Genomic DNA, 17,997 nt, shown 5'->3' with positions numbered 1-17,997 from the left:
CATCTGCTCCCTTCAAAGCCCCCCTCATCCCTTTCCCCCAGCCCCCATTATCTTTATGAGAAGCAGTTTTTCTGTTCAATACAGGCTTTAATGACTGATACCTTACCAAGTTCCAAAGGTCAAATGGAGACATTTGCTGTCTATTAGTCAAGTATAGCAGGGAGCTGCTTTTACTGAAATCCCTGAAAATATTGACAACAGTAATGCAAATGCAGAGTGCTCTTGTGTAGATTGTCAGGGACTTTTTTTCTCTGAAGTACATAATTCTAGTTGGAATGTTCCTTTCATTTTTTTAATGCTTGTAGGTGGCTTGGGGTGTGCTATTGTGCCGATCCTACCCAGCAAACAGGCGAGGTGGGTTTCCATTACAAGAAAATAACACTGTTTGAGAACTAGCTTTGAATAATAATTTTTTCCCTTTGTACATGACCTGCTGAATTTCGGTACAGTGTTTTTGTAGCTAACTTATTTTGTCATGCACATAATGTATATTTGTTATGCACTACTTTTGTATATCTTGTTTTTCCAACAGTGAGCATTTTTAGGCACACTTTTCACTGACGGGATATCTCTTTATGCAATACCTCAATTTTTCATATTGCAAAGAGTAGCTTTTTGTACTTTTATTACTGAGAGATCTTCATATACTTCATTTTTTAATATAAATAATTTTAATAAATTTTATTTTCTTATATTCTGCTTTTTATACATTTCAGTGCTCTGCATACATTTTGAATTATGGATGTTGTGCACTGGCAATGCTATTTTAGAATCTGCAGAGAAAAGAAAGCATGTTGCTTAAACATCTTAGCCCAGCACCAGGTATTTGGTGTACATATAATTTAAGAAATAGTATATGTAAAGTTGAGAATTAAAGAAGAAAAAGCATGAAAGTGACAAATGACACTTGTCTTTAGACCCATGAAATTTAAATGCATAAATAGTGTAGAAAATTTAAAAGTCAAGAACCATCAAAATTGTCTACTGCTTCTTACTGAGTTTTTAAAAATTATACACAAATGCAGACGTTTTTGGTGAATGTTTAGCCATTTTTATTATTAATAAAGAATCGATGTTAGGTGTTTGATGCAGAACCGTGTCTGCTCTTTTAAATTATATTTAAAGAATAAAAGAGAGCCTGCTAGGTGGGCAGGCATGTAATGTTAGTATGCATGACTAATGTAAGAAATCGTTATTCTACTAATATTCACTTGTGATTGTGTGACAAGCGTGTTTACAGATCCTTTGGTTACACTTCGATTTACAGGGCATAAAACAATTCTTCTCCATTACTCTGTGCTTCGGCAGTGCTGGCCCAGCCTCCTGACTGCACGGGGCTCGCTGGGGTTACCGTGTAGCCCCAGGCTCATTAACGTGCAATTAGCAATCGGTGGGGGTGTCATTAATGAGCAGCGGCGGCGGCGTTCCCGGGGGAGGGGGGGGAGTGGCAGAGTAATTCCATGGTTATTTTTGCAATGTACAATAAAGTGTTTCTGATTATTTATATGTAAAGGAACCCCACTGCCCCGTGCTTTTTTGGTATAGTCTCTACTTCTCCATACACAGACCTCTGCAGAATGCAAATTTTCAACCTTGCAGTGACTGAATTTAGCGTTTTATATAAGGATGCTGTTGGAAAGACTTGATAATTCACCCCTTGTGTTTTTGAAGAGTTCAAACCTTCTGTTCAAAGGTGATTTAAAACTTGAATGTGATGAATTGTGGCAAGTTAACTTCAAGTTATGTGCAATACCTATTTCAGACTTCTGGAAGATCTTTGCAGTGTAATTCTTTGTTTTTAATTGCAGACATTTAAAAATGTCATTTTCTACTGTTCTAGTAAATCCTCTTTCTTGCTGGTGTTTCTAAAGAAAAGAATCAGAAATCAATCTTTCTACTAATGTAAATTTGAGATTATTTTTAAAAAAAATGGAATAAAACGTTTTGGTCATTTGCTTTATTTTATTATCTTATTTTAAAGCTACTGTGATAGCATTGTAAGAATTGGGACAATATTGTATTCAACTGTTTTATTTTTTATATTTTTAAATTTTAAAGTATAATTAGTTTTTATAATTTTCATCAGATTTTTTTGTTATATTTTTTGGAAGTGAAACTTTTAGCAAGTGGGTGTCTAGTTTTTACTAATCCCTAATATGTTTTTTCCCCCAATGTATTGCTCATATTATCAGAAGGAAAAGTTATTTAAGTATGTCAGTTAATTGTACTACTTGGCTGAATTTCCATATAGTTTTTACTGTGTATGGGGAGGTTGTAGTATTTATTATAGCATTTTAAATAAGGGTAATTCATTTTTTATTAAAGTCATTTTCACGTTTAAGTTCATATTTTGTATGTTCTACTCTAAGTTATATAACACAAGTTACTTTTTTTAAAGAGTTCATTTGTTGAAGTGCTAGTGAAAATTAATGTTATTAAATAGTTTGCAAATGACTATTTATACCAGTATGCATATAATTTTTAAATATTTGTAATGTGAGATGTTGAATGAATAAAACTTTTAACTCAATGTTGCTCCTTAACCTTTTTATTTCGAGCTTCCTGCAGGAACTCCTTCCTTTGTGGCTGAAGCTCGTGGGGCTTGGGGAGGGGATTTTGTGGGCTGTGTGGGGGAAAAGGGTTTAGGGGAACTTCTGCTGCCCTGCTCTGTCACAACACAGCAAAGGTTCCTTGGAGAGGTGAGGAGAGAACCACTGAGGCACAGGTAAACCCACAGCACTTGGGCTGGAAGGGCCTTAAAAATCATCCAGTGCCACCCCTGCCATGGCAGGGGACACCTCGCACTGTCCCAGGCTGCTCCAGCCTGGCCTCGGGCACTGCCAGGGATCCAGGGGCAGCCACAGCTGCTCTGGGCACCCTGTGCCAGCCCTGCCCACCTCACAGGGAGGAATTCCTGCTGAATATCCCACCTAACCCTGCTCCCCTGTCAGTGTGAAGCCATTCCCTGTGTCCTGTCACTCCACCCCTTGTACAAGGTCTCTCTCCATCTTTCCTCAGCTGCTGGAAGGCCACAGTTCTTCTTTTTTCCAGGCTGAACAATCCCAGCTCCTTCAGCCTGTCCGAGAGCACAGAGCAGTGGGACAGAACCAGAGCAGGGCCAGGGCAGAGCCCAGCAAGGGACAGACACGGAATCCTTTTATTTGTCTCACGCTTGTGATCTGACAGTAATGAAGGGAAGGGATCTGACATTTTAGAGAACTTGCTCATTTCAGCCTTTAATTTAAAATATCCAAATTTGAAATACCCTGGAAAGTCTATGAAGTGTCGCTGCCTCACAGATCTGCTCTTCAAGGGCTGTTCAACACCTGCTTCAGGAATCCCGGAGTTGTGCCGCTAATCTCGAGTGCCATCACTGCAGGAATTGTGGTGCAAATGCTCAGTGCACGGTCAGTTCTCATTCCTTTGTGTGCTCTCCGGAGCTCTGATGGGATTAATCCTGCCAGGCTGATCACTTCACTGGCTTTTGCCTTCATCTGGTGCACTTGGAGCAGCCCCAGCCTTTGGAAATCGGTTTTAAACAGGAATGCGAAGCTTTGCTGGTGGTTCCATGCCATGATATTCCCAATTCCCTTGCCGTGGCTGTTTGAACAGAAGGCTGGGATGCTTGGGATCAGGAGGGCTGGAGGTGCATTTCCTGCCCGTGGGTCAGGAATTCCTCAGTGCTCAGTGCCAGCCAGGCAGCACCAGACACCCGCCACCACTTCCAGCGTGTGACTTGGCTGGGAAACGTCATCCCTCTGTTCCCTGCACTGGGATTGTCGGGAATTAGCACAGCTCTTGACGTTGTTTTTGAGTGCAAATGGTCTTCAGACAACACGTGCTTACTTTATGTTCGTGTTGTTTTAACAAGCGTGACAGACTTGAACTCTGTCCTGGAGTATGGGAGGTTTAAGGCTTTGGATGGCGGTTGTGGAATCGGCAACGTCCTTCACAAAGTCCTGCGAACTTTGAGAGTTTCTCAGGGTCCAACATCTGATTTACAGTTGGGGATCACAGTGTCTATTCACTCTAGAATTCTCCTACTCTGAAGATTGCAGAATACTTGGGGAATGTTTAAGTTTTCTTACTAGCAGAGTCTAAAACATAGCAATCAATGAGGGGAAAGGTCTGGATCATTCAAAACTCCAAATAATCACTGTTGGGTGTGATGGGCTGATTCTGAATCGCTGCTGAGTTTCTTGGGCAGATGACACAACAAATCCGCTTTGGGTTTCACTTGCACCGAAGCTGTAAGAAATGCTACAGGCAGACTCCAGAAGATGGAGGTAAGCCCTGCTGGGTGGAATTCCAGCATTCCCACCCTGTGTGAATCCCAGCTTTTCCCTTCCAGCCGGAGCTGCCCCCATCACAGTCCCCGGGAGCTCTCTCGAGTGCCACTTGCACTGAACGAGCTGCCACATTCCAGGCCGGTGCAGGAGGTGGATGGGACCGATCTCCCCCTGATTTAGAGGCTGAGCTGGTCTCCAGGACGGGCTCTGAGCTGTCAGGTTATTGTGGGACATTTTCTGCTCAGCCCTGACTCTCCCAAAACGCTCAGTGCTGCTCCAGGGAATCTGGGACGAGTCATAGCCTCGGAAAGGGGAGATGAGGAGAAACGCTGCCATCCCTTCCTGTGTGTGAAATAAGCTGATTCAGTTTGTCAGAGTGAAAAACAGCCTGTGGGATAAGAATATCCTCACAGCTGTCTGTGCACTCAGAGGAACTGAAGGGGGTGAATCAGTGCTTTGAATACATCACTGAAAGTCTTCCTGCGTCCCCATGCTCTGATTGATGCCATCAGATATCACCTGTGTTCATGGCACAGGAACTATAATTTCCTGGCTTCTTGTAGGGCTTGTCAGAGAGACAATTTGATACTAAATGCTGATTATTTGAATGCATCTCTCCCTAAGGGAAGCTGCCTCACAGTCACTTTGTTCATGAAGCGTGGGAGACCGTGTTCTGTTAAGGTCCTCCACGAAATTTGCTGGTCCAAAGTTCTCAGTCCTCCTGGTATACATAAAATATAAAGATGTATTAAGTCAGTGTTTGATCGCATTTTTCCTCCTGAAATTTAGTTTTGGTGAGTCATGAAGCTGAGATTAAATCCTCTGAGCCCAGCACAGGTCAAGGATGACAGCGAGGACACATTTTGGGGTTTGTATTATTCTTAATGTTTAAAATGGACATAGTTTTATTGCTCTCAGCTGTGGGTATTTTGTAATCCCAAAACTATGAGTTGCTTTGCTTTTCATGGGCATGAAGAGCATTAGTTTTAAATGGCAGAGTGATGGGGTGGATGCAGTGGACACACACTGTGTCCTCAGTAACTCAGACCAGATCTGAAATCCGTAAAAGGAGAGCTATGCATTTAAAAAAAAAAATCTCTGCCAGCCTTCTCCAGCCCAAGGCTTGAAAAAAATGTTTGCTCAGTGTAAATCACCATCTGACATCGCTGCTGACTCACGGGCCAGGATCAGTTTTGCTCAGGGATTGTTCAGGCCTTGCTGTGCATTAAGTTGTCAGTTTGGCCGAGTGTCACTTCGCAAGGCAGCGCTTGTGGCTTTAAGCTGATGCCCAGCGCTGGGCTGGGTTGGGAGCACGTTCATGCCAAGTGTTTCTGAGTTTAAATGGCATTCCTCGGGTTCCTGAGGCATTCCCCTGGAAGCAGCAGCAGTAGCCCCCAGCTCTGCTGCAGTGGGCCAGCTGTGCACGGACAGATGTTGCTGTGTACACACAGAATCAGCCCAGCTCTTCTCTCGGTGGAAAGGGAATTTGCTCAAGCGTTGCTTTTACAGGAGGTGTCTGTGAGGGCAGAACAAAGCAGAGACTGCTTCCATTTTCTCTGCAGAGGAAGCAATCCATGGAGACAGAGCCCTGCCCTGCTCCTCTCCTGGCAGCACCCTGGAGTCTCTGGGGGAGGGATGGAGGAGGGAATGCTCAGTGCCATTATAGGATGGCCTTGCTGCTGAGAATCCAAAACCTTTGGGGTTGGAAAAGACCTCAGAGTCCATCGAGTCCAAGCTGTGCCCAGTCCTCACCTTGTCCCCAGCCCAGAGCACTGAGTGCCACCTCCAGCCCTTCCTGGGACACTCCAGGGTGTGTTGGTGGTCACACTTCAGCTTGGGATCCTGTTGGATCTCAGAGGAGAAGTAAGAAATTGTGAGTTTTCTGTGCCTGGTCTTGGGTTATCTACATGAATGCTGAATCTGGGGATGATTTAGTGATTTTTGCATTTTACATCCTGCATGAGCCAGCATTCTTTCAGCACCTGGAGGGTTATGGCAGGTAGGGCTGAACTTCCTCAGCTGTGTGTTCTCTCAGGATCTAACTGCACATTCCCCTGAATAGGAGACTTTTAATCTTTAATATCATAGTCTCTGCAGCCTAAAACCTGGTAAAGTTTCTCTGATTTGGAAACAAATACCAGTAACTTGCACTTTTAGTTCATTTTTCATTTGGAAAATGAAACCAGACTGAAGTCCTCACTTGCCTTCTGTTCATCCACTTGACTACCAGCCTTTCCTGGAAATCAGGCTGTGCATTCTGCTGTAATCTCAGGGCTCATTTTGTCTCCTTGAGTTCTCCCCATAGTTTTATTTCCAACTGGCACTCTGTTGAAAAGCTGTAACACAAAAGTTCTGCTAAGCCAAGAGGTTTGATCTCCTTGATGTGGGTTTTGTTGTAACGCCTCTGGATCTTCCAGGTGATTTAGAAATCTCTCCAGGGGAGGGCTCAGGCTTTTCTAACACAGTTTGTAGTCTGCTAAATATTTTTATGCACAGCATGAAGAGATGAGAGAACTGGCTTCTACTTGTGAGTGGCGTGGAGGAAAGGATTCCCATGTGTGTGGTTTGTAAAGCAGTAGGAGCTGTGCAGGTTCACTGCTGTGAGATGCAGGTGCTGTTCCATTTTCTCTCTCTGCTGGCCCATTACTGCTCACACAATTAACTGAGAGCCAGGCTAAATGATGAAATTTACAAGTAAGAAGAAGCTGAAGGCAAATTCATTGCTTTGACTTAGCAGAAGTCGTGACTTCTGTTTTTATAATGATTCCTGGTTACATTAATAAATGGTCCCCAGTGTCTTTTGTGCAGTAACCACATACTAATGAAATCCCTCATTCCAGTGACTTATTAAATATTCTGTGAAAATGAAGGTGATAGAATAATTGTTTGTGCTACTGCTGAGGGTATAATTAACAAGGTTTGAGCGTAGCTGTTGTCAGAAAGAGCACGTTTTTCCCTGTTCACAGTGTCAGACTCCTACTTCAGATGTATTCACCCTTTGTAGTTGATCAAGATAATGTTACAGTTAATGAGCAATGGCCTTGCCTGAGTTATGTTGAATTTAGGGTGAGTTTAGGTGAGATGTATGGAAGAAATTTCTCCCTGTGAGGGTGGGCAGGCCCTGGCACAGGGTGCCCAGAGAAGCTGTGGCTGCCCCTGAATCCCTGGCAGTGTCCCAGGCCAGGGCTTGGAGCCACCTGGGACTGGAAGGTGTCCTGCCCATGGCAGGGGATGGCACTGGATGATCTTTAAAGGTCCCACCCAACCCATTCTGTAATTCCATGAATTCTGTGTAATCATGTGAATACTTCCCACTGCAAAGAATACTCAGAGAACCCCAAATCTCCACCAGCAGCAGAAGGGTGGGATTTTCAGGGAATCCCTGACCATGCATGCAGCAATGCCCCAATGGCTCCTTCCTTCCTTCTCCTTGGCACCAGCTGTAGGCACCAAAACCTGCCTCATTTTCAAGACTGCCAAGGTTCATGGATGATGGCACATCCTTGGCCAAAGCAAAACTGAAACAACGGAATTCAGGAGCTGACACAAATCGTGAGATGGAGGAGCTGCCATCAGAGCACAAAGCAAACGAACGATGAGGCGCAGGCTGAAAGCTGGAATCTGGGCTATTTTTAACCAGATGTTTGCTCAGAGTGATTAATACAGAGATAGTGGCCAACTGGTAGTCAGTTCACACGTGTGGAAAGGTGAAGAGCAGTGTGCAGCTAAAACAGCTGAACTCGACAGATCTGCAGAGAGATTTTAGGTGGCATTGATTTTCCTGAGCAGCAGCAGATCCTAAAAAAAGGATCTGAGGGGAATTTGCATTCGAGATCAAAGTGCTGGCAACGCGCTGTTGGGAAAAGTGGACAAAATGTGCCCTGCGAGGTCTGTGTGTTTGCATTAGCAGGGTGGAAGCATTTCTGTGAGCACAGGTGCTGAGAAACCACTGCCTTGGCAGCCGTGGTGCCCTGAGGAGGCCGGAGGAAGGAAGCAGCTGCCAGCTGGCACAGGCAGCTCCTGCCCTGGCAGATACAGCAGCGAGTGTTCCTGCACAATGCAGAGACAGTCATGGAATGAACACGGGGCTCTGTAGGTTTGTGTGTGAGGATTCACTGGGGGGTTGTGGTGTGGGCAGCACTGCAGCTAAAGAAGGGATTTCTTTTCCAGGGTTTTGGGATGGATGGTCCTGGGGAAGTTTCTAGGCCAGGACCAGTTTTTGATGAAGCTTTTGGGTTTAATATCCCAAACTCAACTCAGCGGCTGCTGCCTCACTGGTACAGTTGGTTAGTGCTGGTTTTGACAGAGGAGGAAGGAGTTTGGGTTTGTGGAGGGGTGGATTTGAGAATTGTAGAATCACAGAACATCCTGAGTGGAAGGGACCCACCTGGATCATTGATCCAGCTCCTGGCCCTGCACAGACCCCCAAAATCCCACCCTGGGCATCTCCTGGAGCTCTCCTGGTGCCCAATCCCTGGGGACCCTGAGCAGTGCCAGCACCCTCTGAGGGAAGAACCTTTCCCTGTTACGGGAGGTCACATTTGATATTTGAGGTCACAGTTGATCTCAAGGCTCCTGCCTCAGTGCTTGCGTCACACCTACCACCTCCTTTTTACTCCTCGCCCTTTGGAACCAGCAGGAGATGCCCTTTTATAAAAACAACAAATCACTCTGGCGAACCGTCAAGCCGTGCCTCCGCGAGTTGTTTTTCCCCCGTCGGCAGCCGCACGGGCGCCGTGCCGTTTGGCGGCGGCGGCTCCAAGGCCGGCGATCCCGGGGCGCCCGCTGCCGGCGCCGGTTCCGCGGGAGCGGCCGCCCCCTGGCGGAGCCCGTGCGCTCTGCGCCGGCCGCTGAGGGGGAGAGCCCCGGCATCGGCGAGCCCGGCCTGCGCCACATCGCCGCTTGTCCCCAGCCCGCAGCGCTGAGTGCCACCTCCAGGGATGGGGATCCAAACCTCCCTGGGCAGTTCCCATTCCTGAGCGCCCTTTCCATGGAGAAATTCCTGCTGCTGTCCCCCCTGAGCCTCCCCTGGCCCAGCCTGAGGCCGTTCCCTCTCCTCCTGTCCCTGTTCCCTGGAGCACAGCCCGATCCCCGGCTGTCCCCTCCTGGCAGGGACTTGTGCAGAGACACAAGGTTCCCCCTGAGCTCCTTTTCTCCAGCTGAGCCCCTTTCCAGCTCCCTGAGCTCCTCCAGCCCCTTCCCAGCTCCATTCCCTGCCCTGGACACATACAGGGACGCTCAGCTACTTCAAAGCCTGAGGAATGACCACGGTTTGCTTCGTGGTCTCTTCGGATCTATTCCTGAGGGCAACACCATTCATGCTGCCAGTGCTGCTGAAAAAATTTGGGAAAATAGGTATCTTCGTAGCATTTATCATTTCTGACTTGCAACCCTGTGCAAATTGAACTGTGGGAAGTGATCTGGAGCAGTATTTTAGTGACAAAGAAAACATCAGTGGGACTTGACATAAATTCCTCCCTGTGAGGGTGGGAGGCCCTGGCACAGGGTGCCCAGAGCAGCTGTGGCTGTCCCTGGATCCCTGGCAGTGCCCAAGGCCAGGCTGGATGGGCTTGGAGCAGCCTGGGACAGTGGAAAGTGTCCCTGCCACGGCAAGGCATGGAACTGGATGGTGTTTAAGGTCTCTTCCAACCCAAACCGTTCCAAGATTCTATGACTTGAGCTCTTCAGTGGTTTAAGAAAGCCAGTTGTCACTGTCCACATCCAGCAAAGCCATGGCCGAAATGGGACACGTCTCTGCTGAGCACCTGCATAGGCCAGACTGATCCTGCCAGGCATGCTGTCAGTGTCACACATCTGTTGCTGCCTGAAGGACAAAACAATTATTTGATGTTTCATTATAGTTCAGCGCATGTCTGGAGCGCGTGCACTGTTTGGAGAGGAAATCCTTGTGTCAGTGCAGGCACTGCAGCAGCACCCACGCCAAAGGGATGCCAGCGGTTCCCCTGCTGCAGAGACAAAGCAGACATCAAACAACCTTCAGCCCGGAGTCCCCTTATCACTGGTACAAACAGATCATTAACTTGCATGAAATGTATCGATACGTGGTTTCAGGCAGCAGCAATGTGTACTAGCGCTGGCCCAGGGACGGGGCGACATCCAGCCCTCAGTCCCCGGATCCTCTCACCGAACCCTCGCTGCGGCCTCAGTCCCGGCTGGTCTCACAACCCTGCGTTCCTTCCACTGCGATATCTCTCCGGTTCATCTCACAGACCCCCAGCCCGGCTCCCTTCACCGACCTCTCTGTCCCCGGCTCCCCTCGGTCCCCGGGCTCCCCTCACCGACCTCTCTGTCCCCGGCTCCCCTCACCAACCTCTCTGTCCCCGGCTCCCCTCACCAACCTCTCTGTCCCCGGCTCCCCTCACCGACCTCTCTGTCCCCGGCTCCCCTCAGCCCCGGCTCCCCTCACCGACCTCTCTGTCCCCGGCTCCCCTCAGCCCCGGCTCCCTCACCGACCTCTCTGTCCCCGGGCTCCCCTCGGTCCCCGGCTCCCCTCACCGACCTCTCGGTCCCCGGCTCCCTCACCGACCTCTCTGTCCCCGGCTCCCCTCAGCCCCGGCTCCCCTCAGCCCCGGTTCCCCACTCTCAGCCTCAGTCCTCCGTTCCCCTCAGGCCCCGTTCCTCTCACGGACCGTCGTTTTCTCCTCCCTAAGCCTCAATCCCCGGCCACCCTCACAGCCCCCAGCCGCGGTTCCCCTCATGCCCGCGGCCCCGCCGCACACGGAGCGCGGCCGCCCGCCCGTGCCGCTCGTGTACGTGAACAGCTTCGGCTCGCACCGCTGCGGCCCCGTGATCCGCCTGGGCTGGGGCAGCCGGCGGAGCCCCGGGCAGAGCGCCCCGGGCCGGGCTGGGGCCCCGAGGGCCGCCCCGGAGCCGCGGGCCGGGCACAGCGCCGGGCAGGGCGGCAGCGGCAGGCGAGCGGGGAGCGGCGGCGAGCGGAGAGCCGGCAGCGGTGCGTGAAACCCCGGGACAGCCCCGTCCTGTCGGGCTCTCTGAGGGCTGCAGGTGGTCAAACGTTGTCTTAATTGTCTGTGCCAGGAACAGCGGGGCCGGCAAAACCGCGGTGGGTGATTCTTCCCCTGTTCTGGGCGCTGCTGAGGTCACACCTCGATTGCTGTGTCCAGTTCTGGGAAAGAGGAAATTAAAAGCTCCCAGAAGCCTGTTGTCTAAAGCGTGGGTGCTGTGTAGTTTTGAAATCTGCTTTGTGGCGTTTAAGAGACACTCAGTTGCTCCCTGGTTGTAATGGAGTAAAGAAGGGGACAAGCTGCAGGATGTAAGGGTTGATACCCGATAAGGTGACAGAAATAAGGATCCCTCTGGAATCATGAAGTAGTTTGGGTTGGGAGGGACCTTAAAAATCATCCATTTCCACACCCTTCCTAGGGACACCTTCCACTGGACCAAGCTGGTCAGAACTCCATCCAACCTTTTCTTGGACATTTCCAGGGATGGGGCAGCCACAGCGTCTCTGGGCAACCTGTGCCAGTGATCAACATCTTCCTTAGGAACATATTGTAAATACTCAAAAAACGTTTTCTAAACTCTTTCTAGGTGACCCTCGAGAGGCTAAGGCTGACACCTTTGACTTTCCCATCCCTTCAAGAAACGTTGATAAAGTCATTAAGCGAAAGAAGAAAAAGGTATCAAGTGTGGCAGCTCAATTAGCTGCCTTGGCATTTGAGAAAGCTGCTTGTTCTCTGTGTGTGAGAGCATGAGGCAGATTAAAAGATGGAATTGGTAGCGTGTTACTGAAAACCTTACTTACAGAAAAGAAAAAATGGTATTATCTTCCCTCTCTGGAGGCTTTAAAATTCTGGCTCTTATTCAATAAAGCACTTAAGTGTGTGCCTACCTTGAAAAATGAGACTATGCTGTTGACTTAAAGCCTGTACTGAAATGCTTTGCTGGATTTGGGCCAGGGTGCAGCACACCTTGGGGGTGAAACCCAGCAGGAAAAAGCTCTGCAGCTCCTCTTCTTCTCAGGTTTTAAACAAAGAAATCCCATGGGTTACAAATAAACGTAGGCAGGAACTCGAGCCATTAACACCATCCTTGGAGCAACGCAGAATTACTTTCTGCTTCACAAATGTGTTTCTGTTCCTGTTCAGTAGTTTGACGAATGCTTGAAATTTTAAGAGGGACATTTGTTAAGCAGTAACTCATTATAAGATTCTGTAATGTGTGAAGTACAAGTAATCAGCTGGACTAGAAAAGAATCATGTCATAGAGACTTGATTTAAAAACAGCAAAATGCTACCAGCTGCAGAGGAGCAGCTAATAACATCCTGGGATATGGCTCTCCTGGTGCATTGAATAGTCTTCAGAAACAATGAGGAATATATAGAATGGTTTAGCAATAAATGTCCTCGAGAAAGGAATCATCTTTAGATTTAAACAAGTTTCTCAGATGAGGTCCAGCAAAAGTCCAAACATCAGCACATCAACACCAATTTCTGTTTGTTAGGCCACCTCTGCCTGAATGCTTTTGTCCACAATTCCAATTTAATCTTTTCAATGCACAACTTTGAAACGTGCCCACTACGGGCAGAGCTTTATGCCTCTAAAATAAAGGTTTTCAACATCTATAAAACAAATTAATATCGATTTGATATGAAATAGGCAAGAGTGTTGCTATTCAGGACTCTGAGCTTGAGACCTCAGTTATGCTGCTGCTGAGGGACCACATGGGAAACTTTTTGCTCCTGGAAAACTGCTCAATCTTTTTTCCCCCCACATTTTGGATGACTTTGAAGAGACTTTAACAGCTCTACACATATTTTCATGAGCTTTGCTTATGTAGAAGGCCACTTCTCAAGTCCTGAATAAACAGGAGAGTTCTAGGTAAGAAAGGAGGTGGAGATCTCATGTAAAAAACCATGGAGGAATTTATATTTCTGGCTTTTAAACATATATTTCACATTTATATCCATTCTTCCCTTCTTTCCCAGTCCTGAACAAAAAACCCCAGCTGGACTTCATAGTCATTCTGGGGAATTCAAAGTTCTGCCCTATAGATTTTTTAATGCAAACTTTTTGTATGCTTCACATTTTATTTTTCAGTCCAAAGTCTGGCACAAGGTCTGGAAAGTGATTTCAAAAATGCTTGAGGAAAATGAAAAGTTCAGAAGTCGACTGTTGACCTGCAGGCACTTTGATGGAGAAGGTGGGAAATGAACTGATAATGTTTTATTTTACTAGAGAAAACAAATTGTTAATACAAGTGAAGATCCCAAGGTTTAAGGTCCATTCAGCTGTTTGTTTTGGGTAGTAGGTTTTACAACTCACAAATGGAATTCATTCCATGCTTTAGGCACTCTCAACTTTTTTTGGAAAAATCCCTTTTGTTTCGTGGAGGGTTTTGTGTGTGTTAATTTGGAGGAAGGATGGTGGAAGTGTTTGCTGCAGCCTGACATTAAAGACATGCACATAAAACATCTGCAAGTTTTTCTGAACATGTGAAATACGTAATTAAACTTATTCACAGATGGGTCCAAGGCAGTAGTTGTATGAATAATAATTTATTTTTCCACGTAGGAAAATAGTGGTTGATTTCATACATACAATAAATAAATTAGATGCTCCCTAAAGGTTGCTGTAACACAATTTAACAAAACCATCGAACATGTTCTCACTCTGTGCCCTGAATGCAGCTCTTTCATTACTGGAAAATGACTTGGGAATTAAAACTGGTGCTCTGCATTCAGCCAATTTCAATTAGAGGCATTGTAGCTGCTGCACAATTTAAGATAATACAGTGTATGCTTACAAATGGAATTGGAATTTCTGGCCTCACAGTTGGATGAATTATTAGGAAAAAGAATATACTAATCCATGAAGAGCCACCAGGCAAGTTTAAAAATGCCACTTTCACCTCCAGCACTTTTTTCTTCCCTTGCATTGGTGCTGATGGAAGTTTTCCACGTGGGAATATGTTGGGGTGTATCCCAAAATGTAGGATCATTCCTGCCAGTGTCTTATTTTGTAAAGTGTTGGATTAGATTTCCACATGCATCACAAGAAAATACTCCCTCAAAAATCTTATTCATAAGAACAAAAGAAGTGCAATTCTGGTTCAGAACAGAAATCTCTACCCCAGTGGATGTTATTGAATAGGAGAAGACATTCCACTGAAATATGCTTCAAACAACTTCTGCAATTATTGTGCAAATATTCTGCATTGTGTGCAAAAACACTTCTTCTGTTGGCTCGAAACCCGATTCCTGATTAATTCTGGAGTTATGATATTAATTATTCATTATGTGCTATTCATATTCAAGGTTCCATTGGCCTCTGTCATATTTCTGTGCTAAGAAGTTCCAATCTAATAAATCTCTCTTCCCATGGAAATTGTTCCATGTGAGCTGAGATATTGCAGAAGTGCTTGTGCAAAGCTGTTAATGTATATATTGGACATATATCTATGTGTAAGACACACGCATCCATGGATATGTAGTGAATTAAAAAAAAAGGAGTCTTCCTGGATTAATGTTTGCTTGATTTCAGGAAAAAGAAGAACAAGTGTCAAGAAAAAAAGAAGAAATCTTTAACAGATTAATAGATTACAAGTTATTGTAAGAAATAAAACCTAAAATCTTGCTTATGTATGATTTCCTGGGTGGATTTGCCATCTTACCATAGTGGCTGTTTTTCTGTTTGTTATGTGCTGTATCACCTTGGATTTACGGACAGGGCCTGTCCCCTTTTCAGCCACTCATTTCTTTCAGAGAAAGAGCATTTTCTTTTTTATATCATTTCCAGTGACTTGAAAAACTTCACCAACCAACCAATCCCTTCTCCTCCCCTCTTACTCCATCCTTAATTGTAATTTCCCCCCTTTTCTCTGGAGCTTTAACTGAGAATTTCCAATTAAGTCCTATTTCAGTGACAACCATCAATTCTTACACCTTCTTTCTAATTAGCAGATTTTGCACAACATCAAATCTAGGAGATAAGTCTCCTATTGATCTGAAATTTTCATTAATCAAGAAGCAAATGGAATAATTGTAGAAGATATTTAGATAGGGATCAACAAGTCTGAATAAACTGGGTTCATTTTGATCTTTTTTTTTCCCCCTAGATTAATAAATCTAGAAAATTAATGCTGCATTTTATTGCCTCTATAAATAGGGGGTTTTGAGAGAACAAAAGTCTACTTGAATTTTAATGTTACCCGTTTAGTCCTTGGAATGCTGCAATTGAGATTAAATTCCATTCTGTGACTGCAAATGATGATTTTCCTCCACCTGATGTTCTCCTGCAGGCTCTGACAGGATCCAGAGGTCACAGAATGGGGCATACCTGGACAGGGTATGTGCACAGTCCAATACAGGCCAAAAAAACCCACCCTAAAATAAACAAATTAATAATATTAAAAACGTGCACTGATCTTGCTTAGTGTTATGATAATAAATTACATTCTGAAGTTTGCTGACACTGAGCTCAATTTTTCCAAGATTTCAGTGATTTGGGGGCCAGAGCAGCTCCATCCTCACAGGGAGGGCTCTGTGCTTTGCCAAGGCAAGGGGAGGTGGAATTGGCCTTATTCTTGAGCTAAATCCTTCCCTGATGGTCTAAAGTACAATCTGAACATTCTGAACAGTCTTTATTTGTCCCTCTTGATATAGAGACTTTTTTTTTTTTTAATATATTAATGGGAATGTACCAATTAATTTCTATCACTTTTTTTTTCTCTAGGATGAGTCCATCTTTGGCTGGGTGTAGCAAGAAAATAAAGGAAGATTCAGCCCCAGAGGAAATATAAACAAAGTGAAAGCTTTTATTTTGATCTAGTTCTTCCTGGAGTCAGTGCAAGTCTGCAAAGTGACTTCAGGGAACACAGGTTCTCTGTTGTTTGCTTGGTGTTTGTGCCTCTGCTGTTTAAGAGGTTTGTTTTTACAGTGGCTTAAACAGCTCTGTTGCAAGATATTTATCTCAAGCCATTAAGTCTGGTGTTTCACTGAGCTATTAGTTTCAGAAAGCTTTTTAATGAGCATAATATTGTGACAGTTTGCTTGCAAAAGAAGAGATACACATTTACTGTTGTCTCCGTATTTATATATTTTATTTTTGTAGCTTGTCTGAATAATAAACACAAATTCAGTAAGGCAGAACTCCCCACAAGACATAAACCCCACTTTCCTTTTTCCTGGTTTGAATAAATTTGACTTTATGATATTAAAATATTACACAATAACCCTCTCTGTTCTTTCATCCATTGATACATGAATCTCAGTGAATATCTGGAATATGAAACCAGGTGAATGTTTTTTCTCTCTCCTGTTCATCCCGAGGCACATAATGGCACCATCACAATCAGGAGGTGTTGTTTATCTACCTGACTTTAATAACACAATATAATTTTCTTCTGTTCTGCAGCTTAATACTTGAGCCCTTGATTGACTGTTAAAGCCTTTTAAGCCAGCAAATTGTGTAAATGGAACATGAAAACTGCATAAAAATAGTTATGTATATGGGGTTCATCCTGGGAGTAAAACATTCACCTGTCACTATGAGACGTCCTTGCTTTCAATAAAAGGATTGTTTCCTCCTGCCATAATGTCTTGGTGTTTGCAGATATAATGACTACAGTGTCAGAGTGTTGAGCTTTGATAACACACTGGTGATTGTGTCATTAGGCAGCAAAGCACTTGGAAATGTTTCATCTCTGTTTTCTTCCCGGTAAAACTGGAAGTGTGGAACTGGAATGTGCCTTTTCAGGGACAGCTGCAGCATCAAGGTTCTCTCCTGGTTTGTGGTCGGGTAATATTCGGATTTTACCTAAAATAGTTGACATTTCAGCTTGGAAAAAGAAATGAGAAGGCAAAGTATTCAGTCAAGACGTGATCATTTTTTCTGGCAGAGCAAAAATGTCACAGTTCTTTGGTATTTTCAAAACACATGTTTAGAGTCACACGTGGGATTTTTGGAGGGGTTGAGAGGTTTTTTGACTAAATGAGATGGTCTCCCTGTCCCCACAGTTCTATCAATGAATGTTTGCATTTGCAATATTTAGTTTATAATCCTGGTTGCCAGTTGTAGAGTTGTTGCTCTAACTTTTCTTTTCTTGTAAACTGCAGCTGCAGTTGGTACTTTACTGGCACAGACTTCAGGGGCCCTGGAAACACTTTTCTTCCAGATGCATAATTGCTACTTTAACAGGATAGATGAGGTGCATTAACCTCAATCTCTGCACAAAGTTTAGCCAACACATTAAGATTCTTTGGGTAATACAGACCTCTGTCTGTGGGACTGTTTTGAAAGAAATTATAAAAGATAAGTATGGCCCTAAATCATCCCTATGTACCTCCTTCAGTCCAAAGAGTCCTGTGTGGTGGTGATGAGATAATTAATTGGTTGGGATCTACTAATCAAGAACTTTCATTTGGCTGTATTTTGAAAGGCTCTTACATTTTGCAAATCACTTTGGGCCAGAACAGCTGTTGCAGTGGGGAAAAAATGCTGATTCAGGTTCAATTATTGACATTTTGGGTAATGAAGTTCAGCTTTCTGCTGTAGTGACCAGATTTCAAAGGTACAGTTGGGAACAAGTGTCATCAGAGCAGTTAAACTGCTGGAAAAAGGGCCTGGAGAAGAACCCAGCTCAAGCTCTGCAAACCATCCCCATCCACTCAGACCTCTGTGCATTCTTTTTTTTTTTTTTTAATTCATGTGATCATTTAAGTGTAAAATT

At 45.1% G+C, this 17,997-nt stretch overlaps 2 protein-coding genes across 2 annotated transcripts in view; both read left to right on the top strand.

Annotated features, from left to right (window-relative positions):
* LOC136367602 (cytoplasmic polyadenylation element-binding protein 4) overlaps window positions 1-17,997 on the top strand; it is a 175,435-nt gene that overhangs the window by 36,064 nt on the left and 121,374 nt on the right. The window lies entirely within an intron of this gene.
* On the top strand, window positions 11,007-16,088 carry LOC136367610 (uncharacterized protein C5orf47-like). Its single transcript, XM_066329382.1, has 5 exons — window positions 11,007-11,259; window positions 11,859-11,947; window positions 13,368-13,470; window positions 15,568-15,614; window positions 16,002-16,088. The coding sequence occupies exons 1-5, from the start codon at window positions 11,007-11,009 to the stop codon at window positions 16,026-16,028; spliced, it is 519 nt and encodes a 172-aa protein (XP_066185479.1). The 3' UTR covers window positions 16,029-16,088.

This window comes from Sylvia atricapilla, chromosome 14 (genome assembly GCF_009819655.1).
Source record: "Sylvia atricapilla isolate bSylAtr1 chromosome 14, bSylAtr1.pri, whole genome shotgun sequence".
Taxonomy (NCBI): domain Eukaryota; kingdom Metazoa; phylum Chordata; class Aves; order Passeriformes; family Sylviidae; genus Sylvia; species Sylvia atricapilla.
Note: the sequence above shows the minus strand (reverse complement) of the source record. Positions and strands in the feature narration are given on the sequence as shown.